Source organism: Mobula birostris, chromosome 8 (assembly GCF_030028105.1).
Source record: "Mobula birostris isolate sMobBir1 chromosome 8, sMobBir1.hap1, whole genome shotgun sequence".
In the NCBI taxonomy this organism is placed as follows: domain Eukaryota; kingdom Metazoa; phylum Chordata; class Chondrichthyes; order Myliobatiformes; family Myliobatidae; genus Mobula; species Mobula birostris.
In genome coordinates this window covers 64,643,113-64,662,517 of record NC_092377.1, presented here as the reverse complement: position 1 = coordinate 64,662,517, position 19,405 = coordinate 64,643,113, and the positions used below count along the sequence as shown (strand labels likewise).

Sequence of the window (19,405 nt, the reverse complement as noted above, 5' to 3'; positions counted from 1 at the left end):
GCAGGGAGAGTTTCTCCCTTTTGCCGCCTGCTGTCGGGACTATCGGGAGTCGATCGGAACTTTGAGACTTTTTTTTACTGTGCCCATGGTCTGCTCTTTATCAAATTATGATATTTCTTTGCACTGCTGTAACTATATGTTATAATTATGTGGCCTTGTCAGTGTTAGTCTTTGGTTTGTCCCGCTTTTTTTGTGTATCACTCTGGAGGAACATTGTATCATTTCTTAATGCATGCATTTCTAAATGACAATAAACGAGGACGGAGTGTCCTCATAATTTAAAAAAAAGTTTTAAAACTGGAAAATCAAAGTATCTTCTCCCTAGAGCAATATCTCCCTTGTTCTCATCATTATAATTGCCGAATTGTATTGATTAACACTAGGCTGCTGGAGTGAATTCTAGGGCCGTTTAACACTGAAATATTTGAAAATCAGTTCCATTCTTGTTAATACTCTGATATTGTTTTCAACCAATATTCTTAAAGAAATATTTATTCTCAGAAGCTACAAGTAAACAAATTGATCTGCAATGCCAATATGTGATCATGTTAAGTATTGAAGTGAATTGAAATGACTTTATTACTTACATCCTTCATATACATGAGGAACAAAAATCTTTACATTACATCTCCATCTAAATGTGCAAAGTACAAATTGTAGTAATTTATAATAAATAGTATGTACAACAGGACAGTAACAAGATGGTTAACTATGAACAGTCAATATAACATAGAAATATAGTTGTGTCAGCATGAATTAAGCAGTCAGATGACCTGGTGGAAGAAGCTGTCCCAGAGTCTGTTGGTCCTGGCTTTTATGCTGTGGTACTGTTTTCCGGATGGTAGCAGCTGGAACAGTTTGTGGTTGGGGTGACTTTGGTCCCCAATAATCCCTTGGGCCCTTTTTACACACCTATCACTGTAAATGTCCCAAATAGTGGGAAGTTCATATCTACAGATGCACTGGGCTGTCCGCTCCACTCTCTGCAGAGTCCTGCGATTAAGGGAAGTACATTTCTCATACCAGGCAGTGATGCAGCCAGTCAGGATGCTCTCAGTTGTGCTTCTATAGAAAGTTCTTATGATTTGGGGGCCCATACCAAACTTCTTCAATCATCTGAGGTGAAAGAGGCACTGTTGTGCTTTTTTCACCACTCAGCCAGTATGTACAGATCACGTGAGATCCTCAATGATGTTTATGCCAAAGAATTTAAAGCTGTTCACCCTCTCAACCCCAGATCCATTGATGTCAATAGGGGTTAGCCTGTCTCCATTCCTCCTGTAGGCCACAAACAACTCCTTTGTTTTTGCGACGTTGAGGGAGAGGTTGTTTTCTTGACACCACTGTGTCAGGGTGATGACGTCCTCTCTGTAGGCTGCCTCATTATTATTTGAGATTAGGCCAATCTGTGTAGAGTAGTCAGCAAATTTAATGAGCATATTGGAGCTGTGGGTGGTGACACAGTCATGAGTATACAGAGAGTAAAGGAGGGGGCTTACTTCTCTCTGTCAAGACTACTGGAGTCATTTGAATATGGCAACTCTATTAAAAAGTAAAGTATTTTACATTATTAGGATTTCTTCTCATATCTGAATCTTAAAGAACATGAAGCCTCAGGACAAATGGATCAAGGGAGTACTTCAATGTCTTCGTGATTTGACTCATCCAACTACGTATTTGACTGAATTTCTCTGTGCCTTTTGCAGAATTAGTTTCCATTTGAGACACTGACATGTAAATTTGTTTATTCAGGCAAACTAAACACGTGTGGAAACATTAACTTGTAGTGAGGAAAATTGTGAGAAGACATGAAAGACAGCAAACTGAATGGGATTAAAGCAGGTTTTGGGCCTGCACAGTGCAACTGCTAGTAGAGATGCTGCATTATAGCTCCAGTGATTCTGGTTCACTCCTGACACTCTTTGCTGTGTGTGTAGATTTTCTTGTAGCCCTAACATAAGTTTTCCCCAGGTGCTCTGGTTTCCTCTCAAATCCCAAAGATACACAGGTTGGTAGGTTAACCGCCCACTGTGAATTAACTTAATGTGTAGCTGAGTGTTGGAATCCTGAGATAATTGGTGGGAATCTAGGGAGAATAAAAATGGAATTAGTGTCAGGTTTGGAAATGGGTGGCTGATGGTCATTACAAACTCAGAGATTATAGAGCCTGTTTCTCTGCTGAATGACTTTATGAGTAGCCAAAACAAGAATCAGCATCTTGTATCAATTTAGCAGGTCAGGCTAATGCAAAAATACTGTGTGGTACTGGAGGGAGAAAGTAGCAGACAGAATAAAGTGACTGCAACATTTTAAAAGATGTATTTTTCAAAAACAGAATATAATTAAGGAATAAAAGCCATTGTGGACATATTCATGCAATGCCTTTTTTCTGCATTCCTGAAGAATTGCCTGCAATTGCAATTGATTCCTTCGATAAACAGGAACACATTGCAAATGTACAGATCTGTATCACTTTGGTCAAACAATGAGTTACTTTGAACTCCAGCCACTGTTATTTCTTCTTTCAAACAATTAATGCCCAGTTAACTTTCCCATGATCCCATTAATTGATAGAAAAATGCTAGTCAGGACATATGGTAAGATTTACGATCAAACCAGGGCAAGAGGAATGTGCTCAGAGAGTACAATATGACTTCGGTAAAGTCCCAAACATTTCTACATTTGTGAGGACAAAGAGATAAATATTGCACAGAAAAAAAACTGAGTGACATCAGCACATTATGAATTGTACTACATTGTTTACAAATTTTTATGGGAGAGATAAATAAGCTTTATTAGATATGATGATATACATGTCCAGCTATTGAGGAGCAACAAAGAGTAAAGCAGATAGAATCATGAACCATGCAGTTCTGGAGCCAGTTCATTCAGAACATTTAAGGCTAATTTTGCAAAGATGAACTACATTTGATTGGGCTGCACTTTAGAGTTTATTACTATTCTAAACACGTGGGAAACTTCAGTTTACCTTTTAACTTTAAGAGCAACAGTTTTACAGGGCAGCATTATATTAAAGTGGGAGTTGAATCCACAATCTTCACTCTGAGAAATGACAATGTTATAAGTGGAATCAAATGACAAATAGAACAAAGTGACTCATTTGTGTCAAGTATTCGGTATTCGACGGAGGAGGAGAAGATGGCGGCATGGCGGCGCGACGGCAGTGCGCGCGGCCACTTTGGTGGTGATGTCTGTTATCTATCAAGTAGGGGACCGTGCACAATCCTGATTTGATGGACACAGACTTGGGAGTATGGAGGAACATCTGGAAAACTTTTGAAACTTTTGAACTTTTGAAATGCCTGCTTCGCTGCCGCTGCTACTGTGTGGTAACCGGAATCTCCGGAGCAGAAGGCCCCGAAATCCTTGGCTTTGCGTGTTTCAGCGGCCGGGGTGAGGTCGAAGGCGCTTGGCAGAGGATGGCGCTCAGGAGGCTGTATTGGAGAGGCTGGTTGGAAGCTCAAAGTTTCGGACGGATGGACTCAGTGTCGGCTGTGGTCGGCTGCTTCCAAGGCATCGGCAAGTTGACGGTGCCTGGAGGTTTATGGCAGGGAGTTTCTCTCTTTTGCAGCCACAATTGGGGACTCGGGAATCGATCGACTTAGGGACTTTTGAGACTTTGTTTGTTCTTCATCAAATTATGGCATTGCTTTGCACTGTTGTAACTACACCATCATTCCAAATAAACTGATTCCTAAGCTCTGGAACCTGGGCCTTAGCACTCAGATCAACAGCTGGATCTTCAACTTCCTCACAGACAGGACCCAGGCTGTAAAAATAGGGGACAAGCTCTCCTCTACAATCACTCTAAGCATTGGTGCCCCACAAGGCTGTGTACTCAGCCCCCTGCTGTACTCACTGTACACCCATGATTGTGTAGCCAAGTTTCCATCAAGCTCAGTATATAAGTTTGCTGATGACACAACAATTGTAGGCCGTATCTCGGGTAATGATGAGTTTGAGTACAGAGAGGAAATTAAGAACCTGGTGGCATGGTGCGAAGACAATAACCTATCCCTCAATGTCAGCAAGACGAAGGAATTGGTTGTTGACTTCAGAAGGAGTAACAGATCGCACAACCCAATTTACATCGGTGGTGCGCAAGTGGAACAGGTCAAAAGCTTTAAGTTCCTCGGGGTCAATATCACAAATGACCTGACTTGGTCCAACCAAGCAGAGTTCACTGCCAAGAAGGCCCACCAGTGCCTTTACTTCCTGAGAAAACTAAAGAAATTTGACCTGTCCCCTAAAACCCTCACTAATTTTTATAGATGCACCGTAGAAAGCATTCTTCTAGGGTCATCACAACCTGGCATGGAAGTTGTCCTGTCCAAGACCGAAAGAAGCTGCAGAAGATCGTGAACATGGCGCAGCACATCACACAAACCAATCTTCCGTCCTTGGACTCACTTTACACCGCACGCTGTCGGAGCAGTGCTGCCAGGATAATCAAGGACACGACCCACCCAGCCAACACACTTTTCATCCCTCTTCCCTTTGGGAGAAGGCTCAGGAGCTTGAAGACTCGTACCACCAGATTTGGGAACAGCTTCTTTCCAACTGTGATAAGACTGCTGAACGGATCCTGACCCGGATCTGGGCTGTACCCTTCTGGACCTGCCTCTCGGTCTTTTTGCACTACCTTACTTTCCATTTTTCTATTTTCTATTTATGATTTATAATTTAATTTTTTAATATTTACTAATTTTTACTATTTTTAATATTTTTAATAGTTAATATTTGTAATCCAGGGAGCAGTAAGTGCAGAAACAAATATCGCTGTGATGTTTGTACGTTCTAGTATCAATTGTTTGGTGACAATGAAGTATAAAGTAAAGTATGTTATAATTATGTGGTTCTGTCAGTGTTAGTCTTTGGTCTGTCCTGTTTTCTGTGATTTCACTCCGGAGAAACATTGTATCATTTCCTAATGCATGTATGCATTTCTAAATGACAATAAAAGAGGACTGAGTGTTCTCATAATCTAAAAAAGTGTTTGGGGTTGCCAATGAGTGCCATAAAATGAGAAAAAATAAGACTTTTGCTTATTATTCATTTTTTCTGAGCTTGTGACATGTGGCAAAGATTACTTATAATTCAAAGTTCTTTCCACTGTTCTCTGAGTTTCCGTGCACATTTTCCTTTCCATAAAGTAGGTATTTTAGGACAACCCACCATAAAGAGTAACAGGTAAAACAACTGTGTCTCTGCCCAGTGGGAACAATTGTAAATATATACTTCCAGGGCATGAAGTTGCAAATTTTTTTCTAAATTTGCATATGTTGATATGAGTCCCTGACGTGAATCTGTCTCCTGAAGGCATTAGCTTTCTGATGGTCATGTTAGATTCTCTCACATTAATATTGTACTACTTTTCCTTCGATTTTGTAGTAATGACTAAAAAATTTCAAAGTGCTTGCCTGAATGACAGGCTAACTTATAAGAAATGTATATAGCATTTGATGAACCTTTTTGATATTTGAAGTCCAAATTACTATTAAACAAGCTTTCCCTCTCTTTATGTCGGGTAAAGGCATTTTTTATCTCCTAACTTTTTTTCCCTGCCCTCTTTGATTTCTCCTGGAAACAGCATAATTCTCATACGCAAATACAGAACAGAAGAAACCATTAATAATATGTCAATTTCTACTCATATAACCACTGCCAGCTCCTCAACAAGTCAAAGCCATTTTGTCAATTAATCAGCTGGTGAAAGTTCCCATGAGCTTTAACGGTGCCCTTAGCAACAGAAGAAGATATAGTATTTGGCATTACTTGAAGTCCTCAAAATTAACAATATTTAAATATTGTGCTTAATTTAGTTCTGCAAGTATTTACTTTCTATACCTCAGCACTCCTGTTCTTGATATGCTCTCTTGAAAGTAATGAATTTACCATCCTCTAAGTCTGTGGAGTGCTGAAAAGGAATTTGATTAGGTTGATAATTTAGTGGTTCTCAGACCTGCTTGAGTAAAGTAACATTATGACTGGTAAAGGAAAAGCAGGCAAAACACTGGGCAGCCAAGTGTTGTGAGAACATCTGATCATCAGCATACAGTTGAAGTCAGAAGTTTACATACGCCTTAGCCAAATACATTTAAACTCAGTTTTTCACAATCCCTAACATTTAATCCTAGAAAACATTCCCTGTCTTAGGTCAGTTAGGATCACTACTTTATCTTAAGAATGTGAAATGTCAAAATAATAGTAGAGAGAATGATTTATTTCAGCTTTTATTACTTTCATCACTTTCCCAGTGGGTTAGAAGTTTACTTACACTTTGTTAGTATTTGGTAGCATTGCCTTTAAATTCTTTAACTTGGGTCAAACGTTTTGGTTAGCCTTCCACAAGCTTCTCACAGTAAGTTGCTGGAATTTTGTTCCATTCCTCCAGACAGAACTGGTGTAACTGAGTCAGGTTGGTAGGCCTCCTTGCTCACATGTGCTTTTTCAGTTCTGCCCACAAATCTTCTATAGGATCGAGGTCAGAAAATGATGTCAAGCCTGGTTCATCCTTGGGAGCAATTTCCAAACACCTGAAGGTACCACGTTCATCTGTACAAACAACAGTACGCAAGTATAAACACCATGGGACCACGCAGTCATCATACCGCTCAGGAAGGAAACACATTCTGTCTCCTAGAGATGAACGTACTTCGGCGCGAAAAGTGCAAATGAATCTCAGAACAACAGCAAAGGAGCTTGTGAAGATGCTGGAGGAAGCAGGTAGACAAGTATCTATATGCACAGTAAAACAAATCCTATATTGACATAACCTGAAAGGCTGCTCAGCAAGGAGGAAGCCCCTGCTCCAAAACTGCCATAAAAAAACCAGACGACAGTTTGCAAGTACACATGGGACAAAGATCTTACTTTCTGGAGAAATGTCCTCTGGTCTGATGAAACAAAAATTTAACTATTTGGCCATAATGACCATCATTATGTTTGGAGGAAAAAGGGTGAGGCTTGCAAGCCCAAGAACACCATCCCAACCGTGAAGCATGGGGGTGGCAGCATCATGTTGTGGGGGTGCTTTGCTGCAGGAGAGACTGGTGCACTTCACAAAATAGATGGCATCATGAGGAAGGAAAATTATGTGGATATATTGAAGCAACATCTCAAGACATCAGCCAGGAAGTTAAAGCTCGGTTGCAAATGGGTCTTCCAAATGGACAAGCATACCTCCAAAGTTGTGGCAAAATTGCTTAAGGACAATAAAGTCAAGGTATTGGAGTGGCCTTCACAAAGCCCTGACCTCAATCCGATAGAAAATTTGTGGGCAGAATTGGAAAAAGCGTGTGTGAGCAAGGAGGCCTACAAACCTGACTCAGTTACACCAGTTCTGTCTGGAGGAATGGAACAAAATTCCAGCAACTTACTGTGAGAAGCTTGTGGAAGGCTATCCAAAACATTTGACCCAAGTTAAACAATTTAAAGGCAATGCTACCAAATACTAACAAAGTGTATGTAAACTTCTGACCCACTGGGAAAGTGATGAAAGTAATAAAAGCTGAAATAAATCATTCTCTCTACTATTATTCTGACATTTCAAATTCTTAGACTAAAGTAGTGATCCTAACTGACCTAATACAGGGAATGTTTTCTAGGATTAAATGTTAGGAATTGTGAAAAACTGAGTTTAAATGTATTTGGCTAAGGTGTATGTAAACTTCTGACTTCAACTGTACTTATGTGCCAGCTGGCTTGCAGTGGCAAATTCAAGCACACTTCAGGTCTGATCTATGATGAGACACGTGGGATGCTGAAAGTTTATCTGGAGAGTGAAACCAGGAATGCCATCAGTTACACTCCAAGTACCAGTTGGTCTCTGCCATGGACATTGTGCCTTTCCTGAAATGCCAAGGCCACCTTATGCAATTTACAGAGGCTTGAGAACTCAACTCTTTCCACAAATCAGCAAATGAAGTGAAAAATCAGACCTGATTGGAAACCTGGTGGGATCTCCTTCCCACATCATGGAAGGACAGTGCAGAAATCCAATACATCTTGCCCACAATAGCCACAATAATTCTCTTCAATTTTCTTTTCTCCAAATAAAGCCAAGTTCTGCTCTCTGTTTCTATCTAACTGTTGGCTGAATGTCCTGTCACTCTGAAAAACTTTTCTAATGCAACTAGCTGTTTCATAGGATGGAAAGATATATACAGGTGAAAAAGTGTTTTTTTACCCAATTGCCTAGTAAGAGGTTATTGTGCTCTTTTTGCCATTTTAAAATAATTTCAAAATCAAAGAAATTTTTTTTATCAAAGTATGTATATGTTACAATATACCACCTCGAGATTCACTTTCTTTCTGGCATTTACAGGAAAATAAAGAAATACAATAGAATTTGTGAAAAGCTAGACATGAACAAAGACTGACAAATACATAAATGTGCAAAAGAAGACGAATTGTGCAAATAAAAAAAATTAAATAATCATGAGAACATGAGCTGCAATGTCCTTGGAAGTAGTTGCCGAATCAATTCAAAGTTGAGGTGAGTGAAGGAGCCCAGTGGTTGCAGGATAATAACTATTCCTGAAACTGGTGGTGTGGGACCTCAGGCTTCTGTATGTCCTGCTTAGTGGTAGTAGCGAAAATAGAGCATGGCCTGGATGGTCAGTGTGAACCCTGATAGTGGATGCTGCTTTGTTTTGGCAGCATTCCATGTAAATGTGCTCAATGGTACGGAGGACTTTGCTAGGAACAGGCTGTGCCCACTACCTTCTGTACACTTTTCCATTTCTTGGCTTTGGTGTGTCAGTACTAGGCTGAGATGCAACCAGTTAGGGTGCTTTCCACTGAGCATCTATAGAAGTTTTCTAAACTATTGGGTGACATGCTGAATCTACGCAAACTTCTGAGAAAGTAGGGGCACTGTCATACCGCCTTTGTGATGGCACTTACGTGTTGGTCCCAGGAAAAACCCTCTCATGTGGTCACGCCGAAGAATTTAAAGCTACTGACCCTCTTTGCTTCAGATCCCCGAATGAGGACTGGCTCATGGACTACTGGGATTTTCCTCCCGTAGTTGATCTTCAAATCTTTGGTTTTGCTGATGTTGAGTGAGAACCTGTTGCTGTGGCATCATTCAGCTAGATTTTCAATCTCCCTTCGATATGCTGATTTGTCACTACCTTTGCTTTGGCCAACAACAGTGGTGTTGTCAACAAACATAAATATGCCGTTAGAACTGTACTTAGTCTCACAGTCATAAGTATAAAACAAATAGAGCAGGAGGCTAAGCATATAGAACCGGTGTTGACGGAGATCGTGGAGGAGATGTTGTTGCCAATCTGTACCGACAGAGGTCTGCAATTGAGGAAATTGAGGATCCAGTTGCACAAAGAGACATCAAGGTCCAGGTCTTCGAGCATAGTGATCAGCTGAGGGGATAGTAGTGTTAAATGCTGAGTTATACTCAGTGAAGAGCATCCTGATGTATACATCTTCTTTGTTTTGATGTTCCAGAGCTGAGAGAGGGGCCAATAAAATGACATCTGCTGCGATGGTTGGCAAATTGGTGTGTATCCAGGCTACTCCCAGGCCTGAGTTGAAATAACTTGCAAGACCTTTATCGTCCATTATCGCTTTATGTGGTAAACATTCTCCTTGTAAAGAACTTTATGATACAAATCCTAAAATTTATTTTCATGCTGCCAAACTTTCATTTGTATTTGTCTGCTAGGATCACCTTTCCTGAATTAATTACCATTTTAGATAACTCACAAAGCTCACACCTCTGTTTCAATGCTGAAAGACCAAAGGGACAAAAATAAATCCTCAGTCATATGTGCTAATCTTTCAATATCATTGTTCTGTACAATTTACTCCCAAAACACGGATACATCAGGAACTGAATTTCAGAAGCAGTGTATTGTGCACAGTTGTCACAGTAATGTACAAGCGTATTAGCCATGGATATACTGTAGAATATGTAACTGAGGATGGATTTCTGCCCGTGTGCTCTTGATCATAACTCAGTCATCTGGCACTAGTATCTAAATATTTCTTTGCATTGTACCAGGTGAAAAACTTCACATTTTGACACAAATAAATTTCATGTGATTGGAAATGTGTTGCACTTCGAAGTACAATGTCTGAATGTTTTCTGGCAGTTTTATGTTCCACTGTCAAACCTTCTGATTGAACAAATTAATAAGCCTGTGGTTTGTTTGGCTTTATGCCTACTTTGAGTTTGGGCATGTTCTAATGTGATAACAAGGGTCACTGGCAATTTTTCAGCGTGGGCCAAATGCCTGCATCTTCAGCCACAATTTTGGTTGAAATTTTCGGAAGCTATTGATCGCAGTTTAGCTTAAGGTCTTTTCTATGAATCTCCTTCAGGGCTTAGATATATCCAGGGCTGTGTTTCAAATACAATGCGATTTAACACAATGTTATCTATTTGATTACTGCATAATAATGACTGATATTCCAAAATTCTTCCAACTCTACCTTAGAGCTTTCAGCAGTATTCATGTTTTTTTTACTGCATCATAACCTGAAGATTTTTGGTCATAGATTTAATTGATACAGATCAACTAACTTAAATATGTTGTCTAATTTCTTTTGTAGCCTTGAGATACACATTCTTTCTGACTGCCCCACTACATTGCTACAATCACATATCAACCAGATTGAGATGTAAATCCATTGAGTTATACCACAAGGAAACAGGCCTTTTGGCCCATCTGATCCATGCAGATTACAACATCGTCCCTGCTGTCCCATTTACCTGTGGCTTGGCTCATAGCCTTCCAAGCCCTTCCCCTCCATAAACCTATTCTGAACCCTCTTAAATGTTACTGATGTACCTGCCTAACCACTTCATCTGGGAGCTCATTTCAGCTACTTACTACCTTTTGTGCAAACAAGTTACATCTGACATTTCTTTTAAATTTGTCCCTTCATATCTAGTATCTGTGCCTTCTAGTTTTAGATTCCCCAACTCTGTGAAAACAGTATGACCACCCACCTTATCCATAACTCTCATGAATTTATAAACTCCTGTCAGATTCCTACACAGAGTAATGTAGATGATCTTGTAGTGTAGTTAGAGAGATTGACAAGTATGATGTTGTGAGCATCACTGAGTTGTGGCTGAAGGAAGATCATGCTTGGGAGCTTAACATCCAAGATGCACGTTGTGTTGACAGAACAGGCAGGTAGGCAGAGGGAGTGGAGTGACTCTGTTGCTAAAAAAAATGAAATCAAATCCTTAGAAAGAGGCGACATAAGATCAGAAAATGTAAGATCCTTGTGAGTAGAGTTAAGAAACTGCAAAGGTATGAAGAACATGATGGGAGTTCATACCATCCTCCGAACATTAGCCAGGATGTGGGATACAAATTACAATGGAGATAGAAAAGGCATGTGAAAAGGGCAATGTTACAATAGTCATGGGGATTTCAGGATGCAAGTAGATTAGGAAAATCAGGTTGGTGCTGGATCCCAAGAGGAGGAATTTGTAGAATGCTTCTGAAATGATTCTTTAGAGCAGCTTGTGGTTGAGCCCAATAGTGGAAAAGCAGTTCTGGATTGGACATTGTGCTTTGCACCAGATTTGATAAAGGAGCTTAAGGTAAAGGAACCCTTTGGAGGGAGTGTTCATACGATAGAATTCACTGTGCTGTTTGAGAGGGAGAAGCTAAAGTCAGATATATCAGTATTACAGTGGAGTATGAGGGAGGACCTAGCCAAAGTATATTGGAAGGGGACATCTGCAGGGATTACAGCAGAACAGCAATGGCTGCAGTTTCTTTGAGCTATTCCGATGGAGCAGGATAGATACATCCCAAAGATGAGGAAGTATTCTAAAGGGAGTGTGATGAAACTGTGGCTGACAAGGAAAGTCAAAGACAGCATAAATGCAAAATAGAGGGCATTTAATATAACAAAAATTAATGGGAAGTTAGAGGTTTGTGAAGCTTTTAAAAACCAACAGAAAGATAAACGATGAATTATGAAGGGAAGCTAGTCAATAATATAAAAGAGGATACCAAAAACTTTTTCAAATACATAAAATTTAAAAGAGAGGCAGGTGTGGATACCAGACTGCTGGAAAATATTGCTGAAGAGGTGGTAATGAGGGACAAAGAAATAGCAGACATGCATAAGTATTTTGTATGTCTTCACTGTGGAAGACAATAGCAGTAAGCTAGACTTTCGAGAGTGTCAGGGGACAGAAGTGAGTGTAGTTGCTATTACTAAGGTGAAGGTTCTTGGGAAGCTGAATGTTCTGAAGGTAAATCACCTGGACCAGAATGGACTACACTCCAGAGTTCTGAAAGAGGTAGCTGAAGAGATTGTAGAAGCATTAGTAGTGATCTTTCAAGAATCACTAGATTCTGGAATGAATCTGGAGGACTAGAAAACTGCAAATACTCTCTTTAAGAAGGGAAGGAGGCAGAAGAAAGGAAATCATAGGTGAGTTAGCTTGATTTCAGTGATTGGGAAGTTGTTGGAATCCATTATTAAGGACGATTCTTGGGTACTGGGAGGCATATGATAAAGTATGCCAAAGTCAGTATGGTTTCCTTAAGGGGAAGTTTTGCATGACAAATTTGTTAGAATTCATTGAGAAAATAACAAGCAGGGTAGCCAAAGGAAAGTCAGTGGATGTTGTTTATTGGGATTTTCAGAAGAACTTTGTCAAGATGCTGAAGATGAGGCCTAACAAGATAAGAATCCATGGTATTACAGGAAAGATACTAGCATGGAAAGAAGATTGGCTGACTGGTAGGGGGAAGAGTGAGGATAAAGAGGCCTTTTCTGGTTGGTTGCTAGTTCCAGATGCCTGATGGCCGCAGGGCAAGGATGTTCCCTATAGTGGAGGAGTCTAGGACCAGAATGCACAGCCTCAGAATAGAGCAACATCCATTTAGCCAGAGGGTAGTGAATCTGTGGTATTCATTGCCACAGATGGCTGTGGAGGCCAAGTCACTGGGTATCAACCTTCAACCATCACCCCCTGCTTCCTATGATCAAGCTAATTCTAAATCCATCTCACTCGCTTCTCATGAATACCATGTGACCTAACTTTCAGATCTGTCTGCCATGTGGGCAAAGGCCTTAGTTGAATACATATAGATACCATTCACCACCCTTCCTTCATCTATCCCCTTAGTTAACTCTTTTAAAAGCTCCAAAAGATTTTGAGGCATGACCTCCCACATACTAAACCATGCTGACCGTTTCTGATCGGTTTGATTATCCAAGTGATGGTAGATCTTGTCCCTCAGAAATCACTGCATTAATTTCCCTGCAACAGAAGTCAGGCTCACTGGCCTGTCCTTGCTATATTTCTTGAACAATGGGACAACACTAGCTAGCCCTAGTCTTTTGGAACTTCATCCAGTAGCTGATTGCAAAATAAGTATCTTGACAAGGGCCTCCACAATTTCTTCCCTAGCCTCCGATAAGGTCCAGGGGGTGCACTTGGTCAGGTGTGCTTCAAGGTTGCAAATACATCCTTCCTCATAATGTACAGTATGTATATTCCAAGACCTTACTGCTTATTGCCCTATTCCTTTGGCAACCATGATATTATCCTTAGTACAACTGAGGAGCAATAGATATTAAACATCTGGGCCATTTCCTGCAGTTCCATACATAGGCAACTCTGATAGTCTTTAAGAGGAACTAGTCTCTCCTTAGTCACCCTTTTACCGTTAATAAAATTGAAGAACCTCTGGGGATTATCTTTAACTCTACTTGCCAAATCCATCTCATACCTTTTTGCCCTTCTGATTTCTTTCTGAACCCTGCTCTTAAACCTTTGCATCCACATCAGACTCATGTTTAATATTATGTAGATTAGTCTCTTAGCCACTATCTGAACTAAAATTAAACTCTTTGCCTCTTATTTAATTCTGCGCTGAACTCCAATCCCACATTCTTTCCCTGATCCAGGAAATCAGACTGAAAATTTACATCAGTTCACCTGTTAATGAAGACTATATCCATATTTTCTTTTACTTTTACACCTCATGTTCCAATATTCTCTTAGCCAGTTTTATGCCTGCCACTCTCCACAGAGTTAAGCACATTTTCTATTCTCTTTTTCCTGACTCACAGCGTATTCATCATTGCTAATGTTCGTCAACAATAGCATTGAGTTATTGTTGATTTGATAGCTAAGACTTGCTTTTAAAATACCTATTCTTGTTCTCAAGTTATTCATCTTTATTTCTGTAATGTCCTACAGCACATAAATCTCCCTGTACTTATCTAATTTTGCTAACTGCCCACCTCTGTTTTATGTTAATGCCCACATTATCAGCTCCATCAATCTCTTTCACGCTCTCCCTCTCCAGTAAGTTGTTCCTCAAATCCACCTTTTACAACAGATGCAACACACATCAAATTTGCTGGTGAACACAGCAGGCCAGGCAGCATCTCTAGGAAGAGGTACAGTCGATGTTTCGGGCCAAGACCCTTCGTCAGGACTAACTGAAGGAAGAGTTAGTAAGAGATTTGAAAGTGGGAGGGGGAGGGGGAGATCCAAAATGATAGGAGAAGACAGGAGGGGAAGGGATGGAGCCAAGAGCTGGACAGGTGATTGGCAAAAGGGATATGAGAGGATCATGGGACAGGAGGCCTAGGGAGAAGGAAAAGGGGGAGGGGGGAAAACCAGAGGATAGGCAAGGGGTATAGTGAGAGGGACAGAGGGAGAAAAAGGAGAGAGAGAGAGAAAGAATGTGTGTATATAAATAGATAACGGATGTGGTACGAGGGGGAGGTGGGACATTAGCGTAAGTTAGAGAAGTCAATGTTCTGTCCGCCAGAGAAAGCAGGATCTCCCAATGTCCACACATTTTAATTCCACATCCCATTCCCATTCTGATATGTCTATCCACGGCCTCCTCTACTGTAAAGATGAAGCCACACTCAGGTTGGAGGAACAGCACCTTATATTCCGTCTGGGTAGTCTCCAACTTGATGGCATGAACATTGACTTCTCTAACTTTCGCTAATGCCCCAACACCCCCTCGTACCCCATCCGTTATTTATTTATATACACACATTCTTTTTCTCTCTCTCCTTTTTCTCCCTCTGTTTCTCTCACTATACCCCTTGCCCATCCTCTGGTTTTTCCCCCCTCCCCCTTTTCCTTCTCCCTGGGTCTCCTGTCCCATGACCCTCTCATATCCCCTTTGTCAATCACCTGTCCAGCTCTTGGCTCCATCCCTCCTCCTCCTGTCTTCTCCTATCATTTTGGATCTCCCCCTCCCCCTCCCACTTTCAAATCTCTTACTAGCTCTTCCTTCGGTTAGTCCTGACGAAGGGTCTCTGCCCGAAACGTCGACTGTACCTCTTCCTAGAGATGCTGCCTGGCCTGCTGCGTTCACCAGCAAATTTGATGTGTGTTGCTTGAATTTCCAGCATCTGCAGAATTCCTCGTGTTTCACAGCAGAACAATTGTTCATTTGTCCCAGTGTCCCCTCCTATGGCTCAATGTAAAATTTTGTTTGCTAATCAATGTTGGGATATTTTGCCATATATACAAGATCTTGTTGCAATCACACAAAGCAAGCCCCAGATGGTTTGAATTCTATTTTGTAGAATGATATATTTGTTTGATGATATACTTGTTTGATGTGATACTTGCTGCTGGAGTCTGCGGCAGAGTACTTAACAACTACAGTCAGTTTGTAATAATTAAATCCCTAAACAAATAATAATTATTTCATTCTGACAGTTTAGAAGTGTTACATTAGTGAGAAGTCAGCAATTCATCAGAAATTAAGTAACAGCCAAAAAAGTAATTAATCTGAAGTGACAATTGCAAATAGTGGAAAGCTAAGAGAGGTTAGTCAATAAGTAACATGTACCAGACCTGGATTGCATCTCATCTGGAATACTGTATCCAGTTTTAGCCAGATCTGTCAAGGGAACTGAGGATTTAGAAAGGGTGAAGAGAAGGTTCTTCGAAGGCTTGTAAATGTACATCCTAGAGCAGGAGTTCTCACTTCCCTGTTAAAATTGTGTATTTAACTTGCATTTCTTCCCCTTATTCTACCTTGATTATCCATCGCATTATATTTCGCCTGCCATCATTTATTCCCTCCGATATTATCACTTCTGTATCTCTTAATTCTTCATTATGGTTCACTGCATGCGTGAACTGAATCCACAACTTAACACCTGTATAGTAAAGAGCTCACACATGCCATAAGCTAATTGCAATTAAAATCTTTGTACTTAGGTAAATAGGTAAAGTGAATAGATTGTGAGTGATTGTGAGATATGTGTAATACTCTAGTTGCAAAAACTAAGTCATATCCCCCTGGGTTCTCAATTTTTTGTCTAGCTATGAGGTAAATAAGGAGGCAGAAGTTGTTGGTGGGAGTTTCTTGTGCACTATTGTATTCTAATGAAAACTACTGAAGTACCATCACATCTAAGAAAGAGTTGTATTTAAAGTTGAAGGAAAATCTCCAATTCTTCTTGATAGGATTTATAACACTGGACACCATCCTCTCTCCAAGGATTTATTTTTCACTCCATCTTCTATTTATCTTCTAGATACCCCGCTTTGTTAAAATGCCACGTGACTGCCTCTGAATCCAATGTTTACAGCCCATAGCAGAGATTAATTTTTATAGCATCCCAGAATATAATGATAACCAACTATTTGTATGGAAAAGATTGCTTCAGCAGCTTAATGAAGTAATATAAATTAAAACGATCATGTGAAGAATGAGTGGTTTATTGCTGCCTTATAGGATTTCCAACACCTGTAATTTTCCGTGTAACCATTTTCCAACAGGATGAAGGCATTGTGAAGGAAATAGACATCAGCAACCATGTAAAAGAAGGCTTTGAAAAAGCAGATCCCTCTCAGTTCGAATTGCTTAAAGTGTTGGGTCAGGGATCCTACGGAAAAGTAAGTGAATTGCTAAAATTATTCGAAGTCTTTCTAGTTTGAAAATTATGTGACCTAAGTATTCTGCAACAGTATCATGCTAGAAGCTAATTTTTTGCTATGTGATTCAATTTTATCAAATTCATATATTCCTGTGTTAGATATTATCAGTTTTAATGTGGTGAGGTATCAGCAAATAGTGGAGGAAATTGGTTTTGGCCTATATTATAAACAGACAACTTTGATTCATAATTTATTTGACATTCTGAATTTGCTTTCCTGAGTGGAGTAAATGGTCCATTGAATTATTTTATTCAATTAAATTCAATCTTGAAATTTTCAAAACAAACTTATTTTTACTGTTAGTGTTTATGAAACTCCTGATTAACATAAAAATGTATTTGGCTCTCAATAGCTGAAATGTAACTCGAGATGCACTCCAAGTGATTGACTCTTAAACTCCCTTTGAAATGACCGAGTGAAAATTCAGTTGTATCATAGTCACTGTGTTAAAATAGGAAGAAGGATAAAATTGGTTTGGATGTAGCTAACTCTTTTTCAGAAACATTCGGAGTTTGATGTCTATAATGGGAGAGCTGTCTTATTGACTTTTCAAGCAATGGTCAATGCACACAACCTTTTTCCCGGGGTTGGAGAATCAAGAACCAGAGGGTGTAGACTTAAGGTGAGAAGAGAGGTATTTAATAGGAATAAGAATTTTAGCAAAGTCCAAAAGACACTTGGACAGGTGCCTGAATAACAAAGGTTTAGAGAAATTTGGATCAAACACAGACAAATGAGACCATCTCAGTTGGAAATCTTAGCCAACATTGACTAGTGAGATGGAATGGCATGTTTTTGTGCTGTATGAACCTATGTCTAACAGCTTGAATATTGTAATATTTATATCTTGGCCCAGTGGCAGGAATGACTCATCAGAAGTGGTGGAATATTGGTATATGTGCAAGAAATCCTGGCAGTTCTTTACATTGAAGATCAAACATGGGCAAAGATCATAGTCCATAATATCAATAATAAAAGAAGAATGGATGAAGTCCTGGAGGCAGAACATACATAGCTAATTAGTTATATGCCAGCAAAATTTGAGTAGGAGTGGAAGATCTGATGAAGGAGTGGTGGGAGAGATGCTGTGGTTTCAGATTTCTGAGGCACTGAAACAAAGTGGGATTTGCAGAAATGAGAAGGGTTCCATCTAGCAGTGCTTAGACCAGTATCCTTTCGGGAGATTGTTCAAGGTAGCTTGGGATGGAGTGAGCATTATGGTATGGGGATGCTTTTCAGCAGCAGGGACTGGAAATCTGGTCAGGACTGATGGGAATATGAATAATGCTAAATTCAGAAATCATGGAATAAAACCTGTTAGTCTCTGCCAGAAAGCCTAAACTAGGGAGGAAGTTCATCTTTTGGCTGTGAGAAGTGGTTCAACTTAGTACTGAGCAAAGTGGGATGAATACTTTTGAACTGCTAACATTTCAGGTTTTGAACTTTTAGTTTTTCATGAGGTACAATTTCCCTGTTGTTTGGGCTCTACTGTGAAAAAGGGAGCATGTGATTCACAAATAAAAAATCTCAGTTAAATTTATCTAAGTGCCTGGTTGCAATACTCATTTATGTAAACAAAGGTTTGGAGGTTGAATACTTCCTCAAGGCACTGTACGTGGAGACTGAACAAATCCGATTTCCTGTAAAAAAGTGGAAGTTAAATTCATGGAATTTACTTGAGGTGTTTTCCTGGAACAATATGTTGATGAACCAATTATGGAGAAGGCTATTGTAGATCTAGTTTAGTGTAATACAAGAAGAATAATTGATAATCTTGATGTCAAAGGGCATTTGGGGAATTGTAACCATCATGCAATAGAATTTGATATTGAAAGTGTAATTCAATGTGAAACTAGTATCTTAAATCTAAATAAAGAAAGGCTTGGGTGGAGTGTTGGCTACAGTACTTTCGGAGAATACATCGAAAGAGATCACGATGGACCTGCAATGATTCAAAATTAAATGGATAATGAGTAAGTTGCATAAAATATCTTTAAAGTCCAAAACCCTGTAAGTAGAGTGATTCATCCATGGCTAACAAGAGAAATGTTGGGTAGTGTTGAATGCAAAAAAAAAGTTTATAAAATTGCCTGAAATAGCGATAGGCCTGAGGATTGCAATCAATTTAGAACTCAGCAAAGGCAGAAAAAGAAATTGATAAAGAACAGCAATGCAGAATTTGAGAATGGACTGACAAGAAACATAAAAATGGATAGCAGGGGCTTTTGCAAAGATTTGTGAAACCGTATCAAGGATAGATAAGGTCAAGAGAATTTTTAATGGATGATAATAAAATGGTAGTTGAACTTTGTGGCTGACTTCTTGGAAGAAGAAACAAAGCCTGCCAGATTTATTAGCGAATCATGGGTCTTGTGAGAATGAGGAAGTAAAGGAAATTAATATATGTCAAAAAATAGTAGTAGAGAAGTTGTAGAGTTTGAAAGCAATTCG

General features: G+C 39.7%; 1 protein-coding gene across 11 annotated transcripts in view; it reads left to right on the top strand.

Annotated features, from left to right (window-relative positions):
- Positions 1 to 19,405, top strand: part of rps6ka2 (ribosomal protein S6 kinase, polypeptide 2) — a 324,857-nt gene that overhangs the window by 205,856 nt on the left and 99,596 nt on the right. For 8 of the 11 annotated variants that reach the window (XM_072265327.1, XM_072265323.1, XM_072265319.1 and 5 more), the window contains 2 exons: positions 16,796 to 16,912; positions 17,454 to 17,576. In XM_072265327.1, the coding sequence (XP_072121428.1) occupies positions 17,511 to 17,576 (66 nt within the window). In that variant the 5' untranslated portion in view covers positions 16,796 to 16,912; positions 17,454 to 17,510. The remainder of the gene's footprint in view (positions 1 to 16,795; positions 16,913 to 17,453; positions 17,577 to 19,405) is intronic. The other 3 variants (XM_072265321.1, XM_072265320.1, XM_072265330.1) reach the window with 1 other exon arrangement.